The 22,988-nt window shown below is 56.0% G+C and overlaps 11 protein-coding genes across 11 annotated transcripts in view; 7 read left to right on the forward strand and 4 right to left on the reverse strand.

The window, feature by feature from the left end:
• Positions 1 to 87: 87 nt before the first annotated feature.
• On the forward strand, positions 88 to 1,376 carry QBC33DRAFT_613391 (Alpha/Beta hydrolase protein). The gene is made up of 4 exons (XM_060432533.1): positions 88 to 455; positions 519 to 770; positions 840 to 1,086; positions 1,146 to 1,376. The coding sequence occupies exons 1-4, from the start codon at positions 269 to 271 to the stop codon at positions 1,285 to 1,287; spliced, it is 828 nt and encodes a 275-aa protein (XP_060280153.1). The 5' UTR covers positions 88 to 268; the 3' UTR covers positions 1,288 to 1,376.
• On the reverse strand, positions 1,230 to 2,123 carry QBC33DRAFT_548381 (uncharacterized protein). The gene is made up of 3 exons (XM_060428838.1): positions 1,780 to 2,123; positions 1,489 to 1,712; positions 1,230 to 1,399 (listed from the first exon to the last, which is right to left on the reverse strand). The coding sequence occupies exons 1-3, from the start codon at positions 1,958 to 1,960 to the stop codon at positions 1,367 to 1,369; spliced, it is 438 nt and encodes a 145-aa protein (XP_060280154.1). The 5' UTR covers positions 1,961 to 2,123; the 3' UTR covers positions 1,230 to 1,366.
• A 435-nt stretch (positions 2,124 to 2,558) lies between these two features.
• QBC33DRAFT_596195 (uncharacterized protein) lies at positions 2,559 to 5,160 on the forward strand. The gene has a single exon (XM_060431866.1). The coding sequence runs from the start codon at positions 2,739 to 2,741 to the stop codon at positions 5,061 to 5,063; it is 2,325 nt and encodes a 774-aa protein (XP_060280155.1). The 5' UTR covers positions 2,559 to 2,738; the 3' UTR covers positions 5,064 to 5,160.
• A 971-nt stretch (positions 5,161 to 6,131) lies between these two features.
• Positions 6,132 to 7,518, forward strand: QBC33DRAFT_548386 (uncharacterized protein). Its single transcript, XM_060428839.1, has 3 exons — positions 6,132 to 6,479; positions 6,551 to 6,792; positions 6,861 to 7,518. Exons 1-3 carry the CDS (start codon positions 6,288 to 6,290, stop codon positions 7,051 to 7,053), a joined length of 627 nt encoding a protein of 208 aa, XP_060280156.1. The 5' UTR covers positions 6,132 to 6,287; the 3' UTR covers positions 7,054 to 7,518.
• Positions 7,492 to 9,163, forward strand: QBC33DRAFT_210581 (Alpha/Beta hydrolase protein). Its single transcript, XM_060422658.1, has 4 exons — positions 7,492 to 8,288; positions 8,351 to 8,540; positions 8,615 to 8,879; positions 8,937 to 9,163. The coding sequence occupies exons 1-4, from the start codon at positions 7,625 to 7,627 to the stop codon at positions 9,036 to 9,038; spliced, it is 1,221 nt and encodes a 406-aa protein (XP_060280157.1). The 5' UTR covers positions 7,492 to 7,624; the 3' UTR covers positions 9,039 to 9,163.
• An 11-nt stretch (positions 9,164 to 9,174) lies between these two features.
• Positions 9,175 to 10,882, reverse strand: QBC33DRAFT_548390 (beta-lactamase/transpeptidase-like protein). The gene is made up of 3 exons (XM_060428840.1): positions 10,081 to 10,882; positions 9,718 to 10,009; positions 9,175 to 9,643 (listed from the first exon to the last, which is right to left on the reverse strand). Exons 1-3 carry the CDS (start codon positions 10,603 to 10,605, stop codon positions 9,216 to 9,218), a joined length of 1,245 nt encoding a protein of 414 aa, XP_060280158.1. The 5' UTR covers positions 10,606 to 10,882; the 3' UTR covers positions 9,175 to 9,215.
• A 571-nt stretch (positions 10,883 to 11,453) lies between these two features.
• On the forward strand, positions 11,454 to 14,893 carry QBC33DRAFT_518125 (uncharacterized protein; the record flags this gene model as incomplete). Its single annotated transcript, XM_060426229.1, has 7 exons — positions 11,454 to 11,875; positions 11,921 to 11,994; positions 12,065 to 12,147; positions 12,242 to 12,372; positions 12,533 to 13,129; positions 13,526 to 13,893; positions 13,989 to 14,893. The coding sequence occupies 7 exons, from the start codon at positions 11,454 to 11,456 to the stop codon at positions 14,891 to 14,893; spliced, it is 2,580 nt and encodes an 859-aa protein (XP_060280159.1).
• Positions 14,894 to 16,544: 1,651 nt separating this feature from the next.
• QBC33DRAFT_548396 (uncharacterized protein) lies at positions 16,545 to 17,935 on the forward strand. The gene is made up of 2 exons (XM_060428841.1): positions 16,545 to 17,063; positions 17,140 to 17,935. Exons 1-2 carry the CDS (start codon positions 16,810 to 16,812, stop codon positions 17,630 to 17,632), a joined length of 747 nt encoding a protein of 248 aa, XP_060280160.1. The 5' UTR covers positions 16,545 to 16,809; the 3' UTR covers positions 17,633 to 17,935.
• Positions 17,936 to 19,273: 1,338 nt separating this feature from the next.
• QBC33DRAFT_548400 (uncharacterized protein) lies at positions 19,274 to 20,450 on the forward strand. Its single transcript, XM_060428842.1, has one exon. The coding sequence runs from the start codon at positions 19,426 to 19,428 to the stop codon at positions 19,954 to 19,956; it is 531 nt and encodes a 176-aa protein (XP_060280161.1). The 5' UTR covers positions 19,274 to 19,425; the 3' UTR covers positions 19,957 to 20,450.
• A 30-nt stretch (positions 20,451 to 20,480) lies between these two features.
• Positions 20,481 to 21,619, reverse strand: QBC33DRAFT_622452 (uncharacterized protein; the record flags this gene model as incomplete). The annotated part of the gene is made up of 3 exons (XM_060432839.1): positions 20,760 to 21,619; positions 20,599 to 20,696; positions 20,481 to 20,537 (listed from the first exon to the last, which is right to left on the reverse strand). Exons 1-3 carry the CDS (start codon positions 21,601 to 21,603, stop codon positions 20,481 to 20,483), a joined length of 999 nt encoding a protein of 332 aa, XP_060280162.1. The 5' UTR covers positions 21,604 to 21,619.
• A 908-nt stretch (positions 21,620 to 22,527) lies between these two features.
• Positions 22,528 to 22,988, reverse strand: part of QBC33DRAFT_498363 (P-loop containing nucleoside triphosphate hydrolase protein) — a 3,141-nt gene continuing 2,680 nt past the window's right edge. Inside the window, exon 4 of the mRNA XM_060425614.1 lies at positions 22,528 to 22,908. Within this exon, the coding sequence (XP_060280163.1) occupies positions 22,666 to 22,908 (243 nt within the window). The 3' untranslated portion in view covers positions 22,528 to 22,665. The remainder of the gene's footprint in view (positions 22,909 to 22,988) is intronic.

Genomic DNA, 22,988 nt, shown 5'->3' on the forward strand with positions numbered 1-22,988 from the left:
CGCATCCGATAGTGGGTCGTCTCCACTGGATCCGGTAGTCGTGGCAGGCTCAAATGACTGGGTGGATCCCGGCCTGCGAACGAATCTTGACAGCCTACGAATTGGCCTGGATGTGCGCACAGCATTCAACCCCCTGGATTGGGTGGCCAGAGAGGATCCTGCACAAACGCTCTTATACCCCAATCCGGTGTAATATTGTTGTAGGTACCTAGTGAACAGTAGTACTTGGATGGTGAGGCATTCACCCGTCTTCAATTGATCTACCACCATGCCGTTCATCCAGACTGGCGGGAAGGAGCTGTACTACACCTGGAGCCAGGCAAAGACTACGGGTGAACAGCCTGGTCTGACCCTCCTCTTCCTCCACGGATTGGGCTCATCGAGCTCTTTCTATGCGACCATTATTCCCAGGCTGCTTGAGGCAGGGTTATCGTGCCTTGCAGTTGATACATACGGTAAGACTGGGGCCCAGTGGGGTTGAACACCAACAGAACTGCAAGCTGATGCATCCATAATAGGGAGCGGTCTGTCCAAGTTCACTGGTCAGGACCAAGACACCAGGACGATTGCACAGGATGCCCGACACCTGCTCTCAACGCTGGGCGTTGACCCGGGGCGCACTGTTGTTGTCGGGCACTCGATGGGATGCATAGTCGCCAGCGAGTTGGCGAGTGACGGCAACTTCGCCGGCATGGTGCTCCTGGGAGCCATCAACCCGGATCCAAAGTACCACGCCGCCTTTGGCAAGAGGATCGAGACAGTGAAGGCCCGTGAGTGATCCCGACTGACCGATAGTGATATTTTCGGCGGGGACCCGCAGTGCTGACTTTCCGGAACAGAGGGCATGGAAGCGATGGCGAATACCATACCGACAGCTGCCACGGGGTCAAGATCCAACTCGGTCCATCACGCCTTTATTAGGGCCCTCTTGTTGTCGCAGACATCAGGTGGATATGTGTCGCTCTGCAATGCCATCGTTTCCGCAAGACGACCCGATTATGCTCGTATCAGGTGTCCCGTACTCGTTGTAGCGGGGGAAGAAGATAAGACGGCTAGCCTGGGTGATGCAAAGGCGATCATTGCCAGGTGAGTTTTCATTCAAAGGCCTGCCATTCTCGAATGCATATCTAACCGAGAATTTCCAGCCTGGGAACCGATCCCACAGCTGTCCAGCTGGAGATCCTACCCGGTGTCGGGCATTGGCATTGTATTGAGGGCGCGGATGAGGTCGGGGCACTCGTAACCGAGTTCGGAAGAAGGATAACGACAACGATTATACAAAATTAAAGGTGCATTATTGATTGAAACAGTACACGTAGATGCTCCCTTGCGCCATGAATCTCCTACTCTGACCTGGGAGATACTCTTATTTCTTGCCGTAAATATTGGCTCCGGTATCCTAAGCTGCATCAGCAATGGCGTTCCTCGCAGTCGAGACAAAGACGTCTCGTAGCAAGCTTTTGCCGATCTGTGTTGGCGAATACTCACCAGATAGACCTGGTAGAAGCTCATTCTCCAAACCCCGTCCTGGGACGACAACTCGGCTCGGGCCGCCCAGTCCACTTCACCCTCCTTCCCGTCCTTGAAGTCAAACTTGACCGAGCCGTATAGCATAAACTCGCGGGAGGACGAGCCAAAGGGGAAGATCTTCGGCACAGTGTGCTTACGGGAAGATATCGAAGACCACATGCCGTGTCTCATGCTAAGGATATCTGGGGGAGGAGCAGGCATGTAAGAAATGGCCATTTAAAGCGGGTGTAATTATCATCGGAAACATACCTTCGCGGCCTCGACTTGATTTGGATGCCAGGATAAAGGTTGCATCATTGGTGAACATATCAACATATTCATCGTGAGCACCTGGCGTGTCTGAGACACGGTAGAACCTCTCGAAGAACTCGACAATGGAGGACTCAACCTCGACGCCAAAGGGGTATTGGCTTTTGTATGAGTGGGACATTGTATCGGCGGTTGATTAGGGGTCTGGTGAGAGAGTCGGGGGTAAAGGGAAAGAAAGGGTATAGGGGCGGTTTTCAGAGTCGGTAACACTGCACATTACTACTGTAACTATCATGACAAGTTATAGCTGTTGTAGAATCAGTAGCATTCTCACCGATGACGACGTTAGTGGATACCCCAGAACACTTATCCGATGGCGTCGGATGTGTCCATCTTTGCTCATTTATTTGGTGGGGTAAGTAAGTGCCTTCGTCTAATGGGGTGTGGGGAAATTTGGAGCAAACATAACATTCCTCCCCGCGACGAAATCTTATGCCAGATGCACAGACTGCCAACTCTATACAAACATGCGTCCAGACATATCTTGCAAAACACTCTTCAACAGGCATTCCTCTGGATGATTCTTCCCCCTCCCATCCCGACTTACCGCAGTAGGTACTGTACCTCCCCAAGTGACGTATCCTAAGCAGAGCTGGCCAATAGCAGGGGGTTGATTTCTGATAACCCCGCCATGGTGCCACGTGATGCATAGGCTAGCACGTACTAGTTACCCAGACTAACCAGGAAAGGATTAACCCCTAAGAGAGCTTCCACGCAGCTGGGCCCACTGAGATGCCGTCTCGCCTCCCCCGTTTTTCCTCGTTTCCACTTCTCACTACCTATCTGTGGACACGCACACGAGCACGAGCACATTGCTTCGGCCCAAGGACCTTGATATTGGAAGTGGGGACTAAGAGAGACAAGGAAAGAAAGAGAAGAGACTCGGATGATGCTGTACAATGCCTACTAGGAGGATCAGAGACACGGAGCGGCGCCGCTGTCCCAAGGCCTGTGAGACGTGCAAGCGGCGGAAGGAGAGGTGTGATGGCCTACTTCCCTGCAGGCGATGCACCATGCGCGGTGTCGATGCACAATGCACCTTTGCCAGCGGTCCATCCCCCGGCTCTCAACACAGCCCGGGCAGCCACAGCAACAGCAATAGCACAATCACCATCAACCACAGCTCCAACACCAACGCCAACAACAGCTTCCTACCAGATCGTAATGACTGCCATATCGCTACCGGCGCGTTCCGGGGTTCGGAGCCCTCGTCAACCGAGATAATGACGACCGACATATCGCCCGAGCTCACCACCAGCCCCCGCCAACGAAGGTCGTCCCAAGTCTTCCACACCTCGCCGGCGGCGCCAGTCCCGCAGCTGTCCAGGCTGATCAAAGACGGCCGGGGCAAGTTCATGTTCATCGGCGACGCCGCAAACCTGTCCTTCCTCCAGATCATTCGCCGTATCGTGTCCGAGTCCGTCGGCTCGTGCCCCTTCGTCGATGACCCCCTGAGGAACCACATGGTCGAGGTCTCGCCCGAAGGACGGCCCAGCTGGATATCCGCGAGCCTGTCTGAGCCTCCGCCGAAGCCCAGCGCCGCCGAGGCTCAATATTTCCTGCGCTGGTACAAGCGTGCCACCAACTGCATCCTCAACCTGTACGACGACGCCGAGCTGGGTGCCGAGCTTGAGCGGTGGAGAGACGGAGAGCGAGGCGGCGAGCAGGACGCTGCCACCAGCGCCATTCTTTACCTCATCTTCGCCATTGGCGCTCAGACCTGCCCGGAGGATAAGGATGAGCTGGCTGAGAGGTACTTCAACTACGGCCGCTTTCTCACAGCCTCGAGTGTGATGGAGGACCCAAGCCTGGCAACTGTCAGGGCATACATCCTCATCACCATGTATCTGCTCGGTGCGTCGCGACGCAACGCCGCGTTCATGTACCTCGGGATTGCAGTGCGTGCCGCCTATGCACTTGGTATTCATAGGGGCGATATTGGGTCGCTGTTCAGCCCGGCTGAGTACACGACTCGCGAGAGGCTGTGGCGAGGCCTCCGGATCTTGGATCTCTTCCTGAGCTCCTCACTTGGTCGCCCACCGTCAACGTCGGAAACAAGGGACACGACTTCCAGGGAGAACTACTCGGCTACCAACGACTTGTGCTCCATCTTCGAATCCATCCTCACCGAGGTCTATGCCAAGAGGATGGTGTCGACCGAGGTCCTGGAGCGCATCAGCGAGCAGCATCGGCGCTGGTCATCACGGTTTGCCGAGGGCTTGGCCACAGACGATATTGAGCCCGGCGAGTATCTGGAGTCGACCGACGACTCGGGCAGTCTGCTGCCCAACATTGGCCTGTGCCACCTGAAGCAATCGTACTACTGGACCATCATGCTCCTATCCCGGCCCTTCCTCGTCGAGAGCGTATCACGTCACACGTCCCGCGCCCGCGCCCGCGCCCACGCCGACCTCGACGACGACCACGACGCGCCCCCACCGCCGTCCTCGCCATCCGACCACCTCCTCGCGCACGCCTGCGTCGACTCGGCCATCCGCACCGTCGAGCTGCTGCGCGGGCCCCTCTCCTCGACCGGCACCGGCAGCGGCGTCCCCAAGCGCCTGCCCTTCGTCATCAACTCGCTCTTCGTCTCGGCGCTCGTCCTCGGCCTCGCCGTGCTCGGCGACCTCGACCGCGCCTTCCCGCTGGAGCGCACCCTCGCCACCGCCCAGCGCCTGCTGCGCCGCCTCTCGTCGCACGACGCCGTCGGCGAGCGCGACGCCGCCATCGTCGAGCACCTGCAGGGCGCGTGCGACGCCTACCTCGAGAGGCGCGCCCGCCGCCGCATGGAGCGGCAGGGGTTGCTTATCGGGGGCCTGTTTGGGAGCGTGCATCTTCTCGAGGCCGGCGCGGGGGCGGGGTCGGGGTCGGACCACCACCAGCACCATCTCCGGGAGGTGCCGCCGCGGGCCGTCGCTGCCGGGGTCCATCAGCTGCTTAGCCCGGATACGGATGCCAGCGCGGACCAGCAGATGTCGATGGGTTCGCTTGGCGGCGAGGGTGGGCATCATATGTCTGGGCATGTCGAGACCGGCGGGGTTGTGCAGATGCTGCCGGCGGTCACGGATATGATCCTGCCCATGTCGCCGAGGACGCTGCTCTTCGACTCGTTCGACGAGAACTTGCCGCTGTTTCCGACGGTTGATGCTAGGTTGATACACCTCGGCGGGTATCACATGGAGGATATCTCTCCCGATGGTATGATGCTCGGCCCGATGGGGTGATTGTGATGGCGTGGCTAGCCAGACATCGCAAAGTTATTGAGAATGCTAGGTATACTAGGGAGTGGTGTGGGTCAGGCCGCCACTCCCTATTTGAGGGCAAGCTGAAGGAGGCTCAGCATCGGCTCAAATACCAACCAAGTGGACTCGGCCGTCGATGGGACAAAGCGGACTCGCCCTCCGGCCACGACAGGCATACCATACGCCTCGCGGTATGAGAACAGCAGAATGTCCCCCAAGCCAAGCAAGGTACATCCTTGCTCTCTAACGGCCACTGCTCACCTCGACCCTACCGATGAGCGACAGTTGCGGAGGTTGTGGAGGCTCGGTTGAAGGGTTTGAGAGGATATGCCAGGCATATGTATCTTGTCCCCGAGAGTAGCCGTCGAGCGCAGTGGTTCAGCCACTGATATCAGGACCTTTTGGAGGCGCATTCTAGCAGGCGGCCATTCCGTAACTGCACCCGTTGTATGGTTTGAGGTGGGGGATGCCAGCCCAATCGGTTCTGACTCTGGCAAAGATACCAACGTGTGGCTTCGGGAATCGCTTCCGCGCAACTCGCGGCATGTCAACTGGGCGTTTGCTTGGAAGATGAGAGGGCGGAATGTCGCTGTCGCTGGGAGTGTGCTCGGGGGTTGTTGACGTGTCGAGGGGCTAATTGAGAAGAAACTCTTCACGCATTTTCGTCCATCCACGGAATCCTTCAATAGGTATGTCGACGTCCTCTTACCCAATGCAGAGCATAGAACCACCTATTCTTAACTGAAACGGGCGTTCACCTCATTGCAATCCCGACGTTTCGCTCGTTGAAGTTCGGCGCTGACAGCCAGGCAGAGCACACGTTTGGCGGCCCAGTACTCTTCAATATATAACTTCAATGAGGATATGATTCCTAATTAGATCATGACTTACGTCGTTGCTTGGAAAGTACGAAGTATCATTCGCGTGGCAGCGACAAGGGCATTCATTGGTGACATTTCCGCTCAGTGCAACCCACGGTTAAATTGAATCCTGGGGCGCAGCAACCCTGCTCACCCTGCATATACGGCAGCGAACAAGGATTATTTATGGATCTGCCAAGGAGTTGAGCAGGATCATAAATATTCCCGGTTCCCACCTGGGGCAGCCATTTTCCATTCCCGGTCCTCAAGCTCAGCCCTACAGTAACGACGTGAGTTGTCTCCTCTCCCGCCTATCGGCCCCCTAGACCGACATGATTAGGTCGCGATGGAAGCCTCGAACCCAACTTCAATAAACTCTCGGTGGCGGCGCAGGCCCCCTCGCACCGCGCTCTGCATCATCTTGATCCTCATCCGCGGACTCATGGCCGTGTTTGACCTGGCCAGCATCATCACATTCGGTTGGTTCTGTGGGAAGTGGCCCAACCAGTCGCCTGCGCTCGGCGTCGGCTTTTCCGGGGTAAGTCCTGTCGTGGACTCTCTTGCTGCCCGCATTGAGACCACTTTGCGCTGACAATATCTCCCCAACAGGTAATCGTTGCCTTGATAGTCGACGCCTACCAGATCGTCCGCCTCAGCCAAGACAGGACAGCAAAAGAGACCATCCACGCACTTATCGGGTGTATGGATTTCCTGGTCTTCACCCTCTGCATCATAGGCTTCTTCGTTTTGCTCCTCAGCGACTGGACATCGGAGACGCCTTGGCGTCGCCCCCCGTCTCCTCCGTGGGAGCATCCCAAATTCGTCGTCGGCATGATGTTGGTAGCTACATTGCACGTCTACTCTCCCCCCACGCCCACATGGGAAACCCTGCGCAGGCTTGCTGACCCGCTATTTCTAGGGCTGTCCACTTCGTTTTCATGCTCTTCGGCTGTATCGGAGGCTGCGTCCGATCATGTCAGGGGAGAGCTCGCCGGCGCGACGCCCGTCGCAACGCTGCTCCCGCTACAGGTGGCAACGTCCAATTGCAGGACGCGACACCAAAGTCGAATGCGGTGGTGGAGGGAAACAATACGGGGGTTGGCGCTGTGTGAACGGGACATTCCGGATATTTCGAACTTGATTGCGGGAGGGATCGGTTACATGACTCGGGACTCGGGATATATCGATGATAATGATACATGTCTAATTTCTAATTAATGTTTATATCAGCAGTGTGCACATCTCCCACGCAAAGACCGGAGAATGATGGAACACCGCCGTTGAAACGGTAGCGATTCTGGCAACGTTGCGTATGGCCACCAGACGTATGCGCCGAAGGGCTGAGTCTTGGGGAGAGTTATTATATCGTTTTGGGAATTGTTGTGTGTCTTGGGGCTTTGCTAATCTAGACTTCATGCGATTGGAGACTGGTGGAAGTGACGGAATTGCCGGGTCGATTGTGGGCCCAAAATGGTGTCTAACCTCCGGGCGCCAACGGCGGTGAGGGGTTGATGCGCGGGGTTCCGGCTGTTGAATAGTGACCCATCTCCCTCTCAATCGCAACTCATATCTAACCACCACAAATAGGCCCTCAATAATCGTATCCTAACCCCCCAGCGTGTTTTGCCCAAGCATCCTACCCACTCCATAGAATTGTTAAACGCCCCCCGGCCACAGCACGCAATGGCGACAGACTCTCCCAGCTTCGGCACAATCCCGCAGAACGCGCCAGGGAAGCCGGAACCCTTCACCCTCCGCGTCTCGGACGAGGACCTAGCCGACTTCCGCTCGCTCCTCCGCCTCTCCAAGGTCGGCCCAGCGACGTGGGAGAACGGCCGCGGCGACGGCAGCCTCGGGGTCACGCGCGACTGGCTCGCGGGCGCCAAGGACGCCTGGCTGGACAGCTTCGATTGGCGCACGCACGAGGCGCACATCAACTCGTTCCCCAACTTCAAGCTGGCCGTCCAGGACGCCGAGTGCGGTGGCGAGCTGGACGTGCACTTCGCAGCGCTGTTCTCGGCCCGCCCCGACGCCACACCCGTCATCTTCATGCACGGCTGGCCAGGGTCGTTCCTCGAGTTCCTGCCGATCCTCGACCTGCTGCGCCAGAGGTACACGCCTGAGACGCTGCCGTTCCATGCTGTCGTCCCATCGCTGCCCGGCTATACGCTGTCGTCGGGCCCGCCTGTTGACAGGGACTTTACGCTGCGGGACGCCGCGCGGGTGTTGAATCGGCTGATGGTCGACCTCGGGTTTGGTGGCGGATACGTCGCGCAGGGCGGGGATGTCGGCTATTTCTTGGCGAGGATCATGTCGGCCACGTATGATGAGTGCAAGGCGTTGCATGGTGAGTCTCGTCGAGGTCGCGGGAATTGGATCGTCTTCATTGTGCTCACATGGAAATGACAGTCAACTTTCTGTTCCCCGGTGCTGGGGACATGCCGAAGACATACGAAGGCCTTTCCGAGCAGGATGTTCGTCATATTGAACGGACGAAGCATTGGCGAGCTACCGGCAGCGCATATTCCTTGGAACATGGCACCCGCCCTGCGACCATCGGCTTGGTCTTGTCTTCGAGCCCACTTGCTCTGCTGGCTTGGTAATAAACCCCCCGGAGTTGTGTAGTTCTCCAGACGGAATACCCCTTTGATTTGGTGCTGACAGACGTAACAGGATCGGCGAGAAGCTCCTCGAGTGGGTGGATGAGCCCCTGCCGCTTGACACTATCCTACGCATGGTCAGCCTCTACTGGTTTACGTCAACCTTTCCAAGGTGCATCTACCCATACAGGAGCATACTTGCAAGCCACACCAAACCCCTTCCGATTTCCAGGGAGAAGCCGCTGGGATACTCGTATTTCCCACAAGAGCTGGCCGGCCTGCCCGAAGCCTGGGACTCGCTGTTTCCAAATCTGAAATTCCGCTCCAGTCATAGCAAGGTAAGAGGCCCCGTTTTCGGATATGTTCAGGTGGGAAGCGGCTGACCATATTTCCAGGGCGGGCATTTTGCTGCTTTGGAACAGCCTGAGGCGCTCTTGGGAGACGTGGAGAAGTTTGTGAAGCTCGTTGGGCCTATTCAGGGGACAGCCTCTGAGTGATCATTGCTGTTCTTGTGGATGAAGGATAATCCCAACTTGGAACTATCAAAATAATGACGAGGCCAATTTCTACCACTGAGATTGCATTGGATCAGTATGTAATTAGGCAAAGCATAATTAACTACTCTTCCTACATCGCTCTCAGCACACGTCCGGCCACTTCAGCAAGGCCAGAGATTATTGCTTAGCCTCAGCCAATCCCCTATACACCTCCGCCTCAACATCCACCCACAGCCCCAAGACCTTCGCGTCAGCAAAAGGCAAAATCTGCGTGGAAATCATACCAGCAACTCCCTTCTCCCTGTCGCACCACCACCACAGATTCGGCAGCCCAGCCCAGTGGACAGTCCCCTTGGAGCGGCCTGTGCCCCCTCCGCCGGAGATCATGAAGGTAAGACCCCAACCCTGCGGCGGCCGGCCCTCCACGGGGTACAGCTCCGGGATGGCGTTGGTCAGGTCCGGCTTCGCCGCGGGGATGGCCTGCCGGCCGAAGTCGGGGAAGTCCGCGATCTGGTTCCGGAACATCTCGTCGACTGTGTCCTTGCCGAGGAGCTGCACGCCGGTGCGGGGGCAGGTGCCGTCGTTGAGGAGGACTGCGAGAATCTCTTTTGGGGGGGGGGGGGGGTAGTGTGAGTCTATGAAGATAGGAACGGGGAGGGGGGGAAGGGGGGAACCTTACTGCAATACTCTTGCGGCTTTGCAAACATGCCGCCGCCACCGCTGTTGAAGCATCTGGCGATTTCCTCCTTGCTGCGGACAATGAGTGGCTGCCGCAGGAGGTGATCTCTCGGCCTGAGGGTGCCGTCGTTGTCTCTGGAGTGCATGTACGCCAGATTTGACCTCATCGTCTCCGTGGGAATCATGGACATGTTGTGGAGACCAAGGGGCTGCAGGATATGCTCCTGCATGTAGTCATTGAGTGAGACTCCGGTGACTCTCTCAACGGCGATGCCCGCCCAATCAATATTTACCTGTTTTGAAATGTTAGAATCTCAGAGGAACTACGATGTACGGTGCCTGGCAACGGCAGCCATCAACCTACCCCGTATTCCCAGCCTTCGCCGGGCTGGAAGACCAATGGCTGGATCATATCCTCGAGGCGGCCTGAGAACTCGTCCGCGCCCACAGGAAGATTCCAATCCCGCAACCTTTCGTTGAAGAAGGTGTACCCAAACCCAGCAGTGTGCGACAGCAACATGCGGAGGGTGATCTGCCTCTTCTTCTCCTCGAAGCTCCCATCCGGCCTCAGCACCTTTAGGTCCGCCAGCTCGGGGCACAAGGCCTCGAGCTGGCCGCCGTCGTCCAGTCTCAACAGGCCCCGCTCCACGAGCTGCATGCACGCGACACCTGTCAGCATCTTGGTGCACGACGCGATCCAGAACACGCTGTCGAGAGACATGGGCTGGTCCGACGCGAGGCCTCGCTTCCCGGCCGAGTGCGCAAACAGCTCGTTGCCATCCTTGTCTATGACCACGACCGTCGCGCCGGGAATCCCGGTCTGCTGGTCGGCGCAGGCCGATTCGGTGATGGCCCGAAGTTTGCCGAGGGTTGGTTCTGGGAGAGGCATCTTGTGGGGTTGTCCAAAAGGGGCTATTATACAGTTATAGTGTACTATGCACTCGGGATATCAATCTGGGGGAGAGAAGCTGGGTAAGACGCCGGAGCACCAGGCGCGGAGACGATATATATTCGCACCATAAGAGCCCTGATGACGTGAGTGGACCATCGAATCAGAACCCATCGCCGGCTTCCGCAAGCCATTAGGAATTCCGGCTACCCCGCATCTCGGCCCACTTGGAACAGAGGGTTATGCGGATCCGTACGAAGTGCGGAGATGTTTTGCATCTTGGCGTTGACACAGAGGTCGATTGATCTGAGGACTTTACGTCATCGTGTATCGGCTTTTACCGCGGCTACTTTCGTCTTATAAACGAATAGAAGGGTAAAGGGATTATTAGTCAACCTGGTTGTGTGAAGTTACAGAAGAGGCTCGATTGTATTTCGGCTCCTCCCTCAAACGCAAGCTTGGTAAAACATCACACATCAACTTATGTTCCAGGTCAATAGTATTACACCCGTTTCTAGTTCTCTGCTTCTTTAAGTTTTTGTTTTGATGCTCGCCTATCTAGATTAATCAGGTTGGGAATTAAAGAGAACTCCGTTGTTCAGGGGGAATTATTCGTCCCTCGCCGCCGAAGTGCCCCTATTTACGCTATGGATGCATGGGGCTAGAGGCCTCCCAGCTGCTCTTGCGACGGGGCAATCTCCATTGCGCCTTATGAACCGCGCCCACAGCCGCCGACGTGCTCACGCCTCGCCTCAGCATTTCCAACGCGGCAAAGCTGAACCCAACCACGGTAGCCTACTCTGTCTCCTTCTACATTGCGTCTCATTGTCTGGCAAGAACGAACTCCAATGAGGAGATTCGCAAAGCTTGGTGATCGCATCAAGATTGTTGCCCATCGGCACCATGCCGACAAGACAGGCGCATCCAGCAGCGCGCCCAGTCAAGGGGAGCCTGATCATGGCGGCGCTGTCGAGCAAGGGCATGCCTCCTCCGGCCATGCTCCGACGCAAGCGAACCGCCCCTCGGAGACCTCCACCCCCGAATCCAATACAGTGGAAGGAATCGACGGAAATGAGCCGACCGTTGAGGTGGCCACGGTGACGGCGGAACCCCGCACCACTGCTCCGACGACGATTCCGCCAATCTCAGAGCTCTGGGACGAGGCGTACGACGAACTGAAATGTCGTAATACTGAGTTGGTTGAAGAGTATGAGGCTCTGATTACAGGCTCTACAGACGCGAGCGCTCGGGACGAACGACACCGAAAGATGTAAAAGTTCATCGAGCAGAGGGCGGAGGAGATAGAGAGCAATAGATGGAAGTTCAAGTTCATGGATCACCAGTTCATGGTCAAGGATTTCGTCGCGCCAGTGATAAGCATCGTTGCGAGTGAGTTATCCCCAGCACTTTATATGCAGAATCCTCCGAAGCTGACTCCAGTATCTCAACCCGAACCTAGTGGCAAAGGACTATGTCGGCGAGGCTGTAGAGCCCTCTCCCGCGGCGTCGATTGCGTGGACTGGTGTGTGCTTGCTACTGCCTGTACGTTCCCTCCGGAGGCTTGTTTGCGCGTCCCTTTCCGTTACTGATTGATGGCGATAGGAAAAACTTTTTGTGCTCTCTCACGGGTATCCAGCCATCGGTCAACTATAACGAGGCCCGCAAAAAAACATGGCAGCCAGACCACCGCATGGCTGGTAGAGGAGAGCACAGAATTTGCAGACTGGAAGAGCAGGGCCAACTCTCTTCTGTGGATTCATGGCAAAGGTCGGTAAACACTCTCATCGAATGTTCGGGCTGTCTGGGAGAGCTCTGCTGACAGATGTTGATATGATAGTTGGAGCCGGGAAGTTAGTGCTGAGATATGAGAGACACACTCGAGACAGACTGGGTCGACAGGATGCTAATTACAATCGGAACTACCTAGCTCGTCCGTTATTTCCCATATCCAAGATGCCTGCAAAGACGACCCGCACAAGGCACTGGCCTACTTCTATTTCAGCTTCGCCAATGAGAAAAAGCAGACCAGAGGCGGCATGCTCCGGTCCTTGATCCGGCAGCTCTGCGGCAGCCGGCCGGACATACCCGAACAGCTGCGAGAGCTCCGGCGGCTGCGCGACATGAACCACGAGCCTGATGAAGGGGAGCTCGAAGAGGCCCTTCGGGCGACGTCGCAGGGCTTTTCGGAAGTGTTTCTCGTCATCGACGCTCTCGACGAGTGTCCGACCACGGGAGACGAGCGGCGCGGGCTCCTGAAACTGCTCTGCCGGGTGCACGGGTGGGGGCTGCCCAGTCTTCATCTGTTCATCACTTGCCGGTTTGAGCGGAACATCTCGCAAACCTTGGCGCCGCTGTTCTGTCAGCTGTCGGCCGTCATAATTCCCCTGGACCAGCGTCCACAGGAGGTCAACAATGATATCAAGACCGTCATCGAGGCGGAACTTGCTTCGTCGACGTTTGAGTCTTGGCCACAGGAGACGAAGGACAAAGCTAGGGCAACTCTGGTGGAAAAGGCCGACGGGATGTATGTTTTATTTTATTTTCTGGCTTCTACCCGATATATCGGTTCTTTGGCTGACCATGCCCTGCCGGGCAATAACAGGTTTCAATACGTTACCTTGTACCTCTAGGCGCTTCGGACTATCAAAACCAAGGCCGCAGCGGAACATGCCTTGGCGAATTTGCCGGCAGACCTTGACGCCACTTACGATCGGGCACTCGTGGCTTCCCCGGACTGGCCAAAATCGTTCCGCGCCTTGGCCTAGCTGGCGGTCGCCGAGCGGGACGTCAGCCTGTCACAAGCTGCGGAAACCATGGTGATAGGCACAGGCGCCTCTATTCCGTTCGACAAAGATGAGCAGCTTTTCAACTAAACAGAGGCGTTGAGCATACTTCCTGCCGGCCTTGTGACGATTTCTAGGTCACCCTTTTCGAGCCTCTTTCTCTCCCATTTCTCTGTCAAGGAGGACCTGATGTCTGAGCGCCTCAAGAACGGCCCGGCTGCCGAGTTCGCACTTGGGAACATGACGGTCCACCGCCTGGTCGTCGAATCTGCTCTTGCATACATGTTATGCGCCAGCACGGATATATTCCGCGTAAAGACAGACTATGGAATCGATTCGTGGAGCATCTTATTCCCTTTGTGGAATCTTGCCACCTCAACGGGTTGTCAAGCCCTCAAAATTGCGCTGTCTGAACACGGGGCCCAGGGCCTCGAAACTCTGGTAAAACAGGTTTTCGCACCCGGGAGCCGCGCGCTCGTCTGCCTCGCCGAAGACCGCGGTTGGGGTTCTGGGGCGACGGGGATAACTCCCTCGTTTTTATTGCCTCGTTTCACGGCCAGCTTACGCTACTAAACCTGGCGACACACTTGATATGTCAAGGAGCGGAGGTAAACACGGTATTTGAGAGCTACGCGGGTGGCACAGCCTTGAATGCCGCCTGTGCGAACGGCTTCACATCCATGGTCAAGCTGCTCCTTGAGAGTGGAGCCGATCCGTACCTTGTCAGCATCGACATCCCCTGCGCATTAATCGTTGCCACGCAGTTTCCGAATGAGGATATTTTTGAGCTTCTTCTGCAAGACCCCCGAGCAATGGAATACTGCAGGGCCAACGACCTGTTCCCGCTAAACTCCTTATGCAGAGAGGTACATGATACTACAATAGATCATGGTACCTTTCTGGAGGGGTTCAGACCAGTCGTCAAGCTCCTAATCGAGCACGGAGCCAACATCAATGGGCGCGATAAATATGGCTTGACGCCCCTGTATTGGGTCGCCAGATGCTTGATCTACCTGGACAGTAGGGTGTCGCCGGGGCCTAGATCACTATCATTATGTGGCCACTTGCAGTTCTTAATCGACCAGGGAGCCGAAGTCAACGCCTGGTGCGGCGAATTCGGAAACGCGCTGCAGTGCGCGGCAGCGAGCGGGTTCGGCGAGGGCATGAAGCTCCTACTGCTCAGCGGTGCTGAGGTCGACCTGCCGGGGGAGGAGTGGGATGCATTTCTCAAGGATGTTTACCCAACGTACATCATTTATGTCGGAAATTACGAGCCTGCAAATGCCTGGCCACGCGAAGAGGAGGGTTGGATCCACCGGCTCTGGGCTCTCCAAATAGTCTTTGGCATGGAGAGCCACAAGCAAAGCAGGGACGAGGGCGATGACGAGGTTGTACGAGTCACCAACGGCCTGGAATACTGGAGAGCGCTCGTCAACTACGTCAAAACCGGGGACGCGGAACTGGCCTGCCGTGGGAAGTGGTTGGTTGGCCGATGCCCGACATGAGCACGTGGCCCATCCCGAATGACAGCGACGATGATGCTAGACCGGATTATATCCGAGTTACGTCGGAGACGATACTACCAGAGTTGGCATGGAATCTTGGGGGGGAGGGGGTTGAGGCACTTCAATGACTTCGAAATGGAAAGGTGCAATGGTACTGCTTGCTGTGCTTATACTCCTCGAGGCACCACTGCCTGCTGCAGCCGAATTATCGTCCAGCGTGGTCAAGAACTGGCCCCTCGCCTCGCCGTCAGCACGCAACCTGGCCAGGAAAATATCCCCCTTGGAGCATGTTGCGGCATCGCATGGATTATTCGAGCAGCATCCTAGGAAGGGCGAGTCTATACTCTAGCATGTTGGCGCACTCCTCCGGTAGGATATCCTTGAACTTGTCCGCCGCAAATGACACATTGCCGAAGTCATCCTCGGGGCACAGTGCGGAGCCGTCGACACATGGATGTATAGCACAGCATCCGTTAGGGACAATGTCTTGGCAGATTAGAAAGTCCCGCCGCTTGGGCAGTTCAGGCTGAATGTCTTGAACGGGTTCGGCATTTGCCTGGCTACCAGGACGTAATATAAAGGTAAACCGGAGAATTTCACATATGGAGTAAGGAAGCTTGTCCCTGTACTGTTGCGGGCCGCAGAAGTTTATTTCTCTCCGAGATGCCGGTTAGACTGGGTGGGTTGTTTCATGGCTGAACTTAAATCAACCCCCTCAGATCATACTATATGTTCATTTTGCCGAATAGTGCATGATAGAGGCAATGACTTTCATATTAAATGGTGGTACAATAGCACCTGCATTTAAGACAATGATTCTCCTGGCGATCCGGGGTAAATCACGTATCGGAAATAAAAGCCTGAGCGAGCATGTTTGTTATCCAACTATTGGACAAGACTGCGAAGATCCCAGGTCCCTGAATACGAATCCCGAACTTTCTAGAAACTAAGTGACCGGGTCGCAACTCTAACGCCACTGCCCAAGGTTGGCTACGTCCGGAATAGGATCACACTGGGGAAGATCCTTAGCTGAAAGAGACTGGGGATTCCTTGCACGGATTTCTAGAAGGAGAAGGAACTTGGAAAGAAGGGGTGCATGTACTTATACTACCTGCCAATCCCACCGCGGGCACATTTGTAGATGATTGGTACGGGTCAGGATATGAGACGTATATCGCTTTGTGAAGACCTTGGGCGAGGGCTTGCATATGAACCTTTTTGGTTCCGATCATCGTCGCGATAATCAGCAACCCGGTTTTCGGCTCCAAATCCAAGGATTCACTCGGATCCGCCATGGCTGGTTTTCTGTCCCTGTACATAGGAATGGTTAGTCATATCTTCCAACGTGTCCCCCTCGTCGCCGGCTGAGACGATTAGGCATTACAAAGTCGCAACAGTCCAATTGAGCGCAGTGATCCCATGTGTCCCTGCTGTCGATACTTGACCTGCACTGGTGCCCTTAACGTTATCATCGCTGCGTACAAGTTCCTTGATTAGTAAGAACTCTAGATACTTTGGAAACTTGTCTTTCGAAGCAAGCCAGAAATACCAACAAGACATAAGATCAGCACCCATTTGCAGGCCTTTGCTACCCCTGCAGGATTAGGTTCCTTTGTGGCTTCGTGCTTGGACAATTATTGGCTGAGTTCTGAAGGATTCGAGGGCTCAGCCACACGTCTCACGCAGGATTTGCAATCTCACATCAGGTCCTATCTCCTGCGCGACACGATCATCCTTTCCTCTTGCGCTTCCCTTTTGACTCCAACTGCAAGTCTAGGGTTGGGGAAATGGTCATGGTGATGTCGCATATGGAGTTTGTTGGTTGAGAAAGGAGCGTGCATTTACTTCGCCTTCGCGTTTTCGTTTTTGCCGGTATTCCTCACTTCGTTCCCATTGCCGCTCTCCGATTCGCAAGGATGGAGGTTTCGCACGCCCACTACAGCCAGGAGCAAAAACCACAACAATTATATACTCCGATCCAGTCGGGCCTCGAAGTGGCGCCCCAACAAACCTCATCCTATTATCAATATCCTCCCCAGCAAGGTGAGCGGACGATATTTGGACTTCGGAGGACAACTTTCTTCCTTAGTGTAGCCTTGGCAGTGGTCATCATCGCCGCCGCAGTGGGCGGTGGAGTAGGGGGGACACTTGCCGTCCAGAACGCGAGGAAGTAAGCGCCCGTCCCCGCCCTCGTCCTAATCAATCCTCGCGCACATCATCTAACCGCACCCCGCCCCCCAAACCAGCAGCGCTAAAGCGCCTGCCGCGACCACGACGGTCACCGTAACCGCGACAGTCGGGCAGTCAACGGGCACGACCTCCTCGACCGGCACAGCCTCCTCGACCGGCACGACCTCCTCGACCGGTACGGCGACGGCGACGAGCGGCCTCGTGGTCCCGACGGGCGTCCTGGCGCTCGACTGCCCGGCCCTCGCCAACGCCGGCACGCAGACGATCACACTGGGCGACAGCTCGTGGCACTTCACGCCCAGCTGCGGCACCGACTTTGTCTACCACGACATCGGCGCCGTCATCGTGTACTCGTTCCACGACTGCATGCAGGCCTGCGCGGCACACAACCACTTCTACGGGGAGAACCAGTGCGTGGTTGCGCACTTCTCCGCCGAGATGACCAATGCCATCGCGAACGATTACGGGAATTGTTGGTTGAAGAATGCGACGGAGACTGTGATCGTGGGGGGGGGGGACTTGGTTGCTAGTGCGCAGTTGGTGACCTAGTGAGGGTGAGGTTATCGATAGAGTGTCTATTCGCGAGTGAAGATATCCCATTTTGGTTGGCGTAGCATTGTGATTATAGCATGGTGTTAGTTGTCACAACGGGAATATAATTTTGGAGCGGGAGTTGGGCAGCATTGAATATTGACGCCAGCCCAACTGGGACTTGCCTCTTCGTCTTCCCCAATCTGACGCTGCGTGGCAAACAGCGGATGAGGCAGTTTAAAGACATCCTCTGAGAGATGTTGACGCGCTTTAACGGGATGATTCTGCAGTACGAGGCTGATTCTGTTGCTGAAAGGATCCTCCAAAAATTTAAATTTATTTCTCTTTACCTATCCCTAACTATGTCCTGCATCTTTCGATGTGTTGGTTCGCTATTCCCCATACCTCGATGAACATAGCTTTTGTTGGGGTGAGAGAGCCGAGGAAGCTCGTGGGTGATGCTGCTTGGGAGGCAACGGTCCCTAGCGAGCCAAGCGCCCTTGCTCCCGCAAACAGTTGACCAGTCGGTCTGCAAAGACGTCGTCATTCGGCACGCGCATCGTCTGTTCCCCATACCACTCCCGCACCGCCGCTTCTGTCATGCGCCCCACCGAGGCCTCACACAGCCGGTACTGTATTCCCCGTCGACGAGCTTTCTCGTTACCCTCCCTCAATGCATCCGAAACCGCCTGAGCCAAACCCACCCAAGTCTCCTCCCGCATCGGTGCGGGCATGACAATTCCGACGTCGACGATCTCCCAGTCATCCATCGTGTAGTGTCGACCAAACCTTACCCATTTTGCCCTCTCCGGCAAGACACTCCCTACCAGCTGATCGATACGATCGCCGCGACGAGTCCTCGTCTCCGTCACCTGAACCCAGCAAAATTGGCTCTCCCGCGGCGTGTTCTCAGACATGATTAAATCCTAGGAAGTTTGCGAAAGGCGTGTTGTAATTAGAATCGATCTCCGAATGGCCGTGAACAATGCATCAGTGCTTGTTCGGGGTAAAACAGTTCTTTGGAAGTGGTGGCTCTCACAGTCAATTTATAGTAAAATGTATGGCTTGAAACTGGTGGGACATGGTACAATATTAGTCTGGGAATCAGATCCTATCGGTTAGTGAACTCCTTACTTGGAAGTCAATTTGCAGCCGTTTTGTGGCTGGATGTTGGACAGTCCATCAAGCGTTCCTCATCCCGAGACGTAACTCTGTCATGGGATATGAATGTCTAGTACGCCCGTCAATCACATCGTCACCCATAGAACCCTCTAGGTAAATTACCTGGGGAAAAGAACGCTACAATCGGCCCCAGCAAAGTTACTGGCGTCGCAGCTCACAGCCAGCTCTGCCTAGAATTTGCTGCTGTTCTCAAACAGGCCCGATAAAAAGAGAATACTTAACTACCTCGCACGAGTCTGGGCTACATACAACACCGACCAAGTGGTGCCCTATTCTGTGGTGCCCTATTATGTGCAGCTGGTCCCCATTCCCATCGTACCACCCTGTTTACCGCCTCTGTCTACGTTATTTTTCGGCCGGCTTACCATCAGCCGCAAATCGTCAACACATGCCTGGAATGTGTGACAGGAACATCCACTTTATCGGATCACATCCCGAAGATGATGTGACGTCAAAGTGATTGTGCATCACGTGGCACCATGACACATATCATGAACTACCCCTCCCGCCTGACGACCTGTTGACATATTTCCGCGGAGGCGCTCGCTTTAAAATGAAACGCGCTCTTCGATCAGATGTTCACGGAAACCACCCTCTTCTCTCTGACTGATTCACGACATTAAGAAGAAATGCCCACACTCACCCGAATCCATTTCTATTTCCATTTCCCTCGGGCAACCAGTCCAAGAGCACTCAGCTCCAGACTCGGAACAGTCCACTACCATCCTGGGCGCATCTGCGCGCTCCACAGCTCCTCGCGCCTCCACAAAACCCTCGACCCCATCTCCAGCACCGAGCCCTCCACCCTCGGGGACCACCTAAGCGCCCAGCAATGGCTAAAATGGCAGCACTGCCACACCCAGGACGTACGGCTCGCACCACGAGCCACGCACGCCCAAGTTGCGGCGGAACAGGTCCCCCTCCGCGCCGCCTACGCGGCCTCGGACGATAATATAACCCGCCGTAGATCGCCCACCGAGAGCGAGGAGGACGTCGTGGCCGACAGGTCCGACGACGACCCGTTGCCCCCCGGGGCGCACCATACCATCCGCCTGCCCGCCGGCGAGGCGGCGCCGCGGCCTACCGAGTCGGAGGAGGATGTCGCGGCTGATAGGTCCGAGGATAATCCGTTGCCGCCGGGGGTGCGGGGGCCGGTGTGAGTTGGGGAGGTGGCGGGGATTGGTCTGCTGTATCTGTTTGTTCAACGCCGCTGGGTCAATGGCAGCAGCGTTGGGTTTCGCAAACTTGACCGGGTTGGACTGATGGAGCTAGGTTTTTGGCCATATATTGGATATAATCGACAAGTGTTAATAATCTCACCGCTGGAAAGGAGTTGAGCCTTCAATCCTTGCTGCTGGGGTTATGCGTATCAACTCATTTCTCAGCCCATGGTTACAAGTCCAAAATCCCCTTACAATTAACCTGCAGGATATGTGAGTTGGTAAAGACCGAATGAAGTATATACATGGTGAGGTTGTTCACTCAGAGCCAATCACCAAAATAAATGCAACGGGTGGCTTGAGGGGGAATCATGGCGATGTTGCTTCCTCCGTCTTCATACGCCTCTGATATCTCACCTCTCGCACTTGGCTACATGCAGGTAGAATAAAAGACAAAACAACAGCTGCCTTGCTAAAGCTTACGAAGAGAATCCCACCACCTTTTTTGCACCAAGCACTGAACACTACGCGTCGACACAGATATAGTATCCAGCCTCGGATTCCGGGTCGTCACAGTCAAGCTAGACCACTGGTTAGCGGGGCAGTTCGTTCACAGGACCAGGAGAAGACTTGAGGACTCACATTCGGGTTCCACTCGTACAACGTGTCAAGTGAGATGCCATATCGGAGGACGACCCGCAGACACGTGTCTGTTGCCTTGAACTGGTAATAGGTTTGGCCTAGCAAAAAGTCACACGTGGTTAGCCAAAGGAACATGTCCGCCCCCTCCCGCCAAAACTTACATCTGCTATTGGTGCCGTAGATAGTCGGCCTCGGCCTCGCCGGCGCAGCAGTCGACGGGGCATTGGCCGCGGCGGCCGTAACGGTCACGGTCCGTGCCGGGGCGGTGACGGTCCTGGCCGGAGCGGTGACGGTCCTGGCGGCGCCGGTCACGGTGACGGTGACGGTCCGGGCGGAAGCGGCGGGGGCGGTCTTGACGGCGGTGACGGTGGCGGTGGAGACGGTGAGGAGGGTGACGGTCTCGGTCTCGGCAGCCTCGCAGGCCGGCTCGCCGCCGCCGCAGGTCCCGAACGCCGGGTTGCACCCATCGCCGCAGTATTCGGTCGTGCTGCCGCAGAAGCCGTTGGCCGAGCAGCATTCGCCGTACACGGAGCCCAGGCACGTGTACTTGCCGCCGCAGACGCCCTCGCTGCCGTCGGGGCTCGGCACCAGTGTCGACGCCGCCGCCGGCGGCGCGCTGGCGCTGCTGCTGCTCTTGGGCGGTGGTGGCGGGGCCGCCGTGCTGCTGCTCTTGGGCGGCGGCGGGGCCGCCGCCGAGCTGCTGCTGCTCTTGGGCGGCGCCACGGTGGCGGTGGCGGTCGCCGTGGGGGAGGCCGGCGCGGGCGCGCCGCCGGCCTTGTCGCTGACGCAGTATTTGTTCCCCGCCGTGAGGACGCAGCTGACCAGGTCCGGGTTGAGCGCCTTGAACTGGTCAATGTCGATCCCGTACTGGTCCGCCAGGGTGCCACACGAGTCGCCGGCCTTGGCAGTCACGTTGGTCGTGCATGGGCCGGCGCCCAGCACCGAAGTGGTGCACAGGGCGGCGGCCAAGAGCAGGAGAAGGCTTGATATCCGCGGGTAGGGCATTTTAGCGTCGGGTTCGAAGACTCTTGGGGGCTGGGCAGGTCTGATTCCGCTTGGGCCACAGAAATCTTGCTCCCACTGCCGGTGTTCTTATAGTTTTTGTCAGGCCCATCCCTGGCCTTGCCAAACTCTAAAATACCCGGGATAAGATGTGTCATGGTAATACTAGGCCCTCCAGTCGCAAAATTCCCCGCATACGTCCAGTAACGGACCCTAAAAGGGAGGGGATTTGCGCAACTGCCGGTCTAGAACGTAGGAGCAACCCGGCACTCTCCCGGCCGTTCCTGGGGTAATTCACTTAGCCTTCCCCGCCCTCCACAATCTCTGTCTCGAATTCCCGGCGCCTGGAGTGTTGTGTCTGGGGTCGGGAAGAGGAATTTGCCACGGAGTTGTGGCTCCGTCCGTTTATACAGCCAGACATATCAGACGATTCACGATGGCTTCCAACCCTCAACAGAGGAACTCGGGCAATCCAATTCGGGGTCGGCTATTTTCTTGAGTGGTTTTATTCCAATGCCGACACGGGATTTGTCAATGCTCAGTTCATAGCGCAGAATCTGGGGAAGTTGGGATATTCCGGAATTAGCCAGCAACCACGACGACCCTATTGGACCGGCAGCTGCGAGGTAACGTGTACTCGGTCTTCCCTTTCTCACGAGCTTCGTCTTTGCTATATAATAGCGATATCTCTTGCGGAGCAGCCTATTGGAGACCAGACTCAACCGGTCGCCGTTAAGCTTCACAAATTGTCACTTTAACCTTGTGAGAGTTGGGAAACTGGGTAACCGTTTGTGCCTAAGCGATGTGCGATAATCGATGTGCCATAGAGAAGAGTTGTTGTGCGACCGCAATATCCTCCACGTCCTCATCCACTTTGAACACAAGCGACTTCTAGACATCTTCCAGCGCCAGACCAGGCCACGACGATTTGTAGCCCATTGCCCATATGGGACTTGGTAAATTGGGGCTAGAAGGGATCCAGGTATTTATCCAAAGCTGCGCTGCTGGCATCGCATTTAGTTAGCAATATACTATGCAATATAGACAAGACCATTATACACGGTCCTAGGGGTTCTGTTTTCCCTTCTCTTCAGCCTTCCAATGGTGGAGAAATGCCAGCGAATTTTCTGTGTGAGCGTGGTTCTGACCTAGTGTTTTCTGCAGGCCCTCAAAACAATCCTCCATCATGTCGATAGCAACTTGACAACGCCCCTGATAATACCAGGTTACTGCTAGGTTACTCATGCTAGTCAGTGTGTATGGATGATCAATGCCAAGCATTCTCTTCCTGATCTCCAAGACCTGCACCTCTAGCTTCTCAGCCTCATTCCATCGGCCTTGGTTCCAGTAGGTTAACGCTAGGTTGTTCATGCTAGTCAGTATGTCTG

The sequence above is a fragment of the Phialemonium atrogriseum genome (genome assembly GCF_030411735.1).
Source record: "Phialemonium atrogriseum strain 8032-3 unplaced genomic scaffold QBC33scaffold_27, whole genome shotgun sequence".
In the NCBI taxonomy this organism is placed as follows: domain Eukaryota; kingdom Fungi; phylum Ascomycota; class Sordariomycetes; order Cephalothecales; family Cephalothecaceae; genus Phialemonium; species Phialemonium atrogriseum.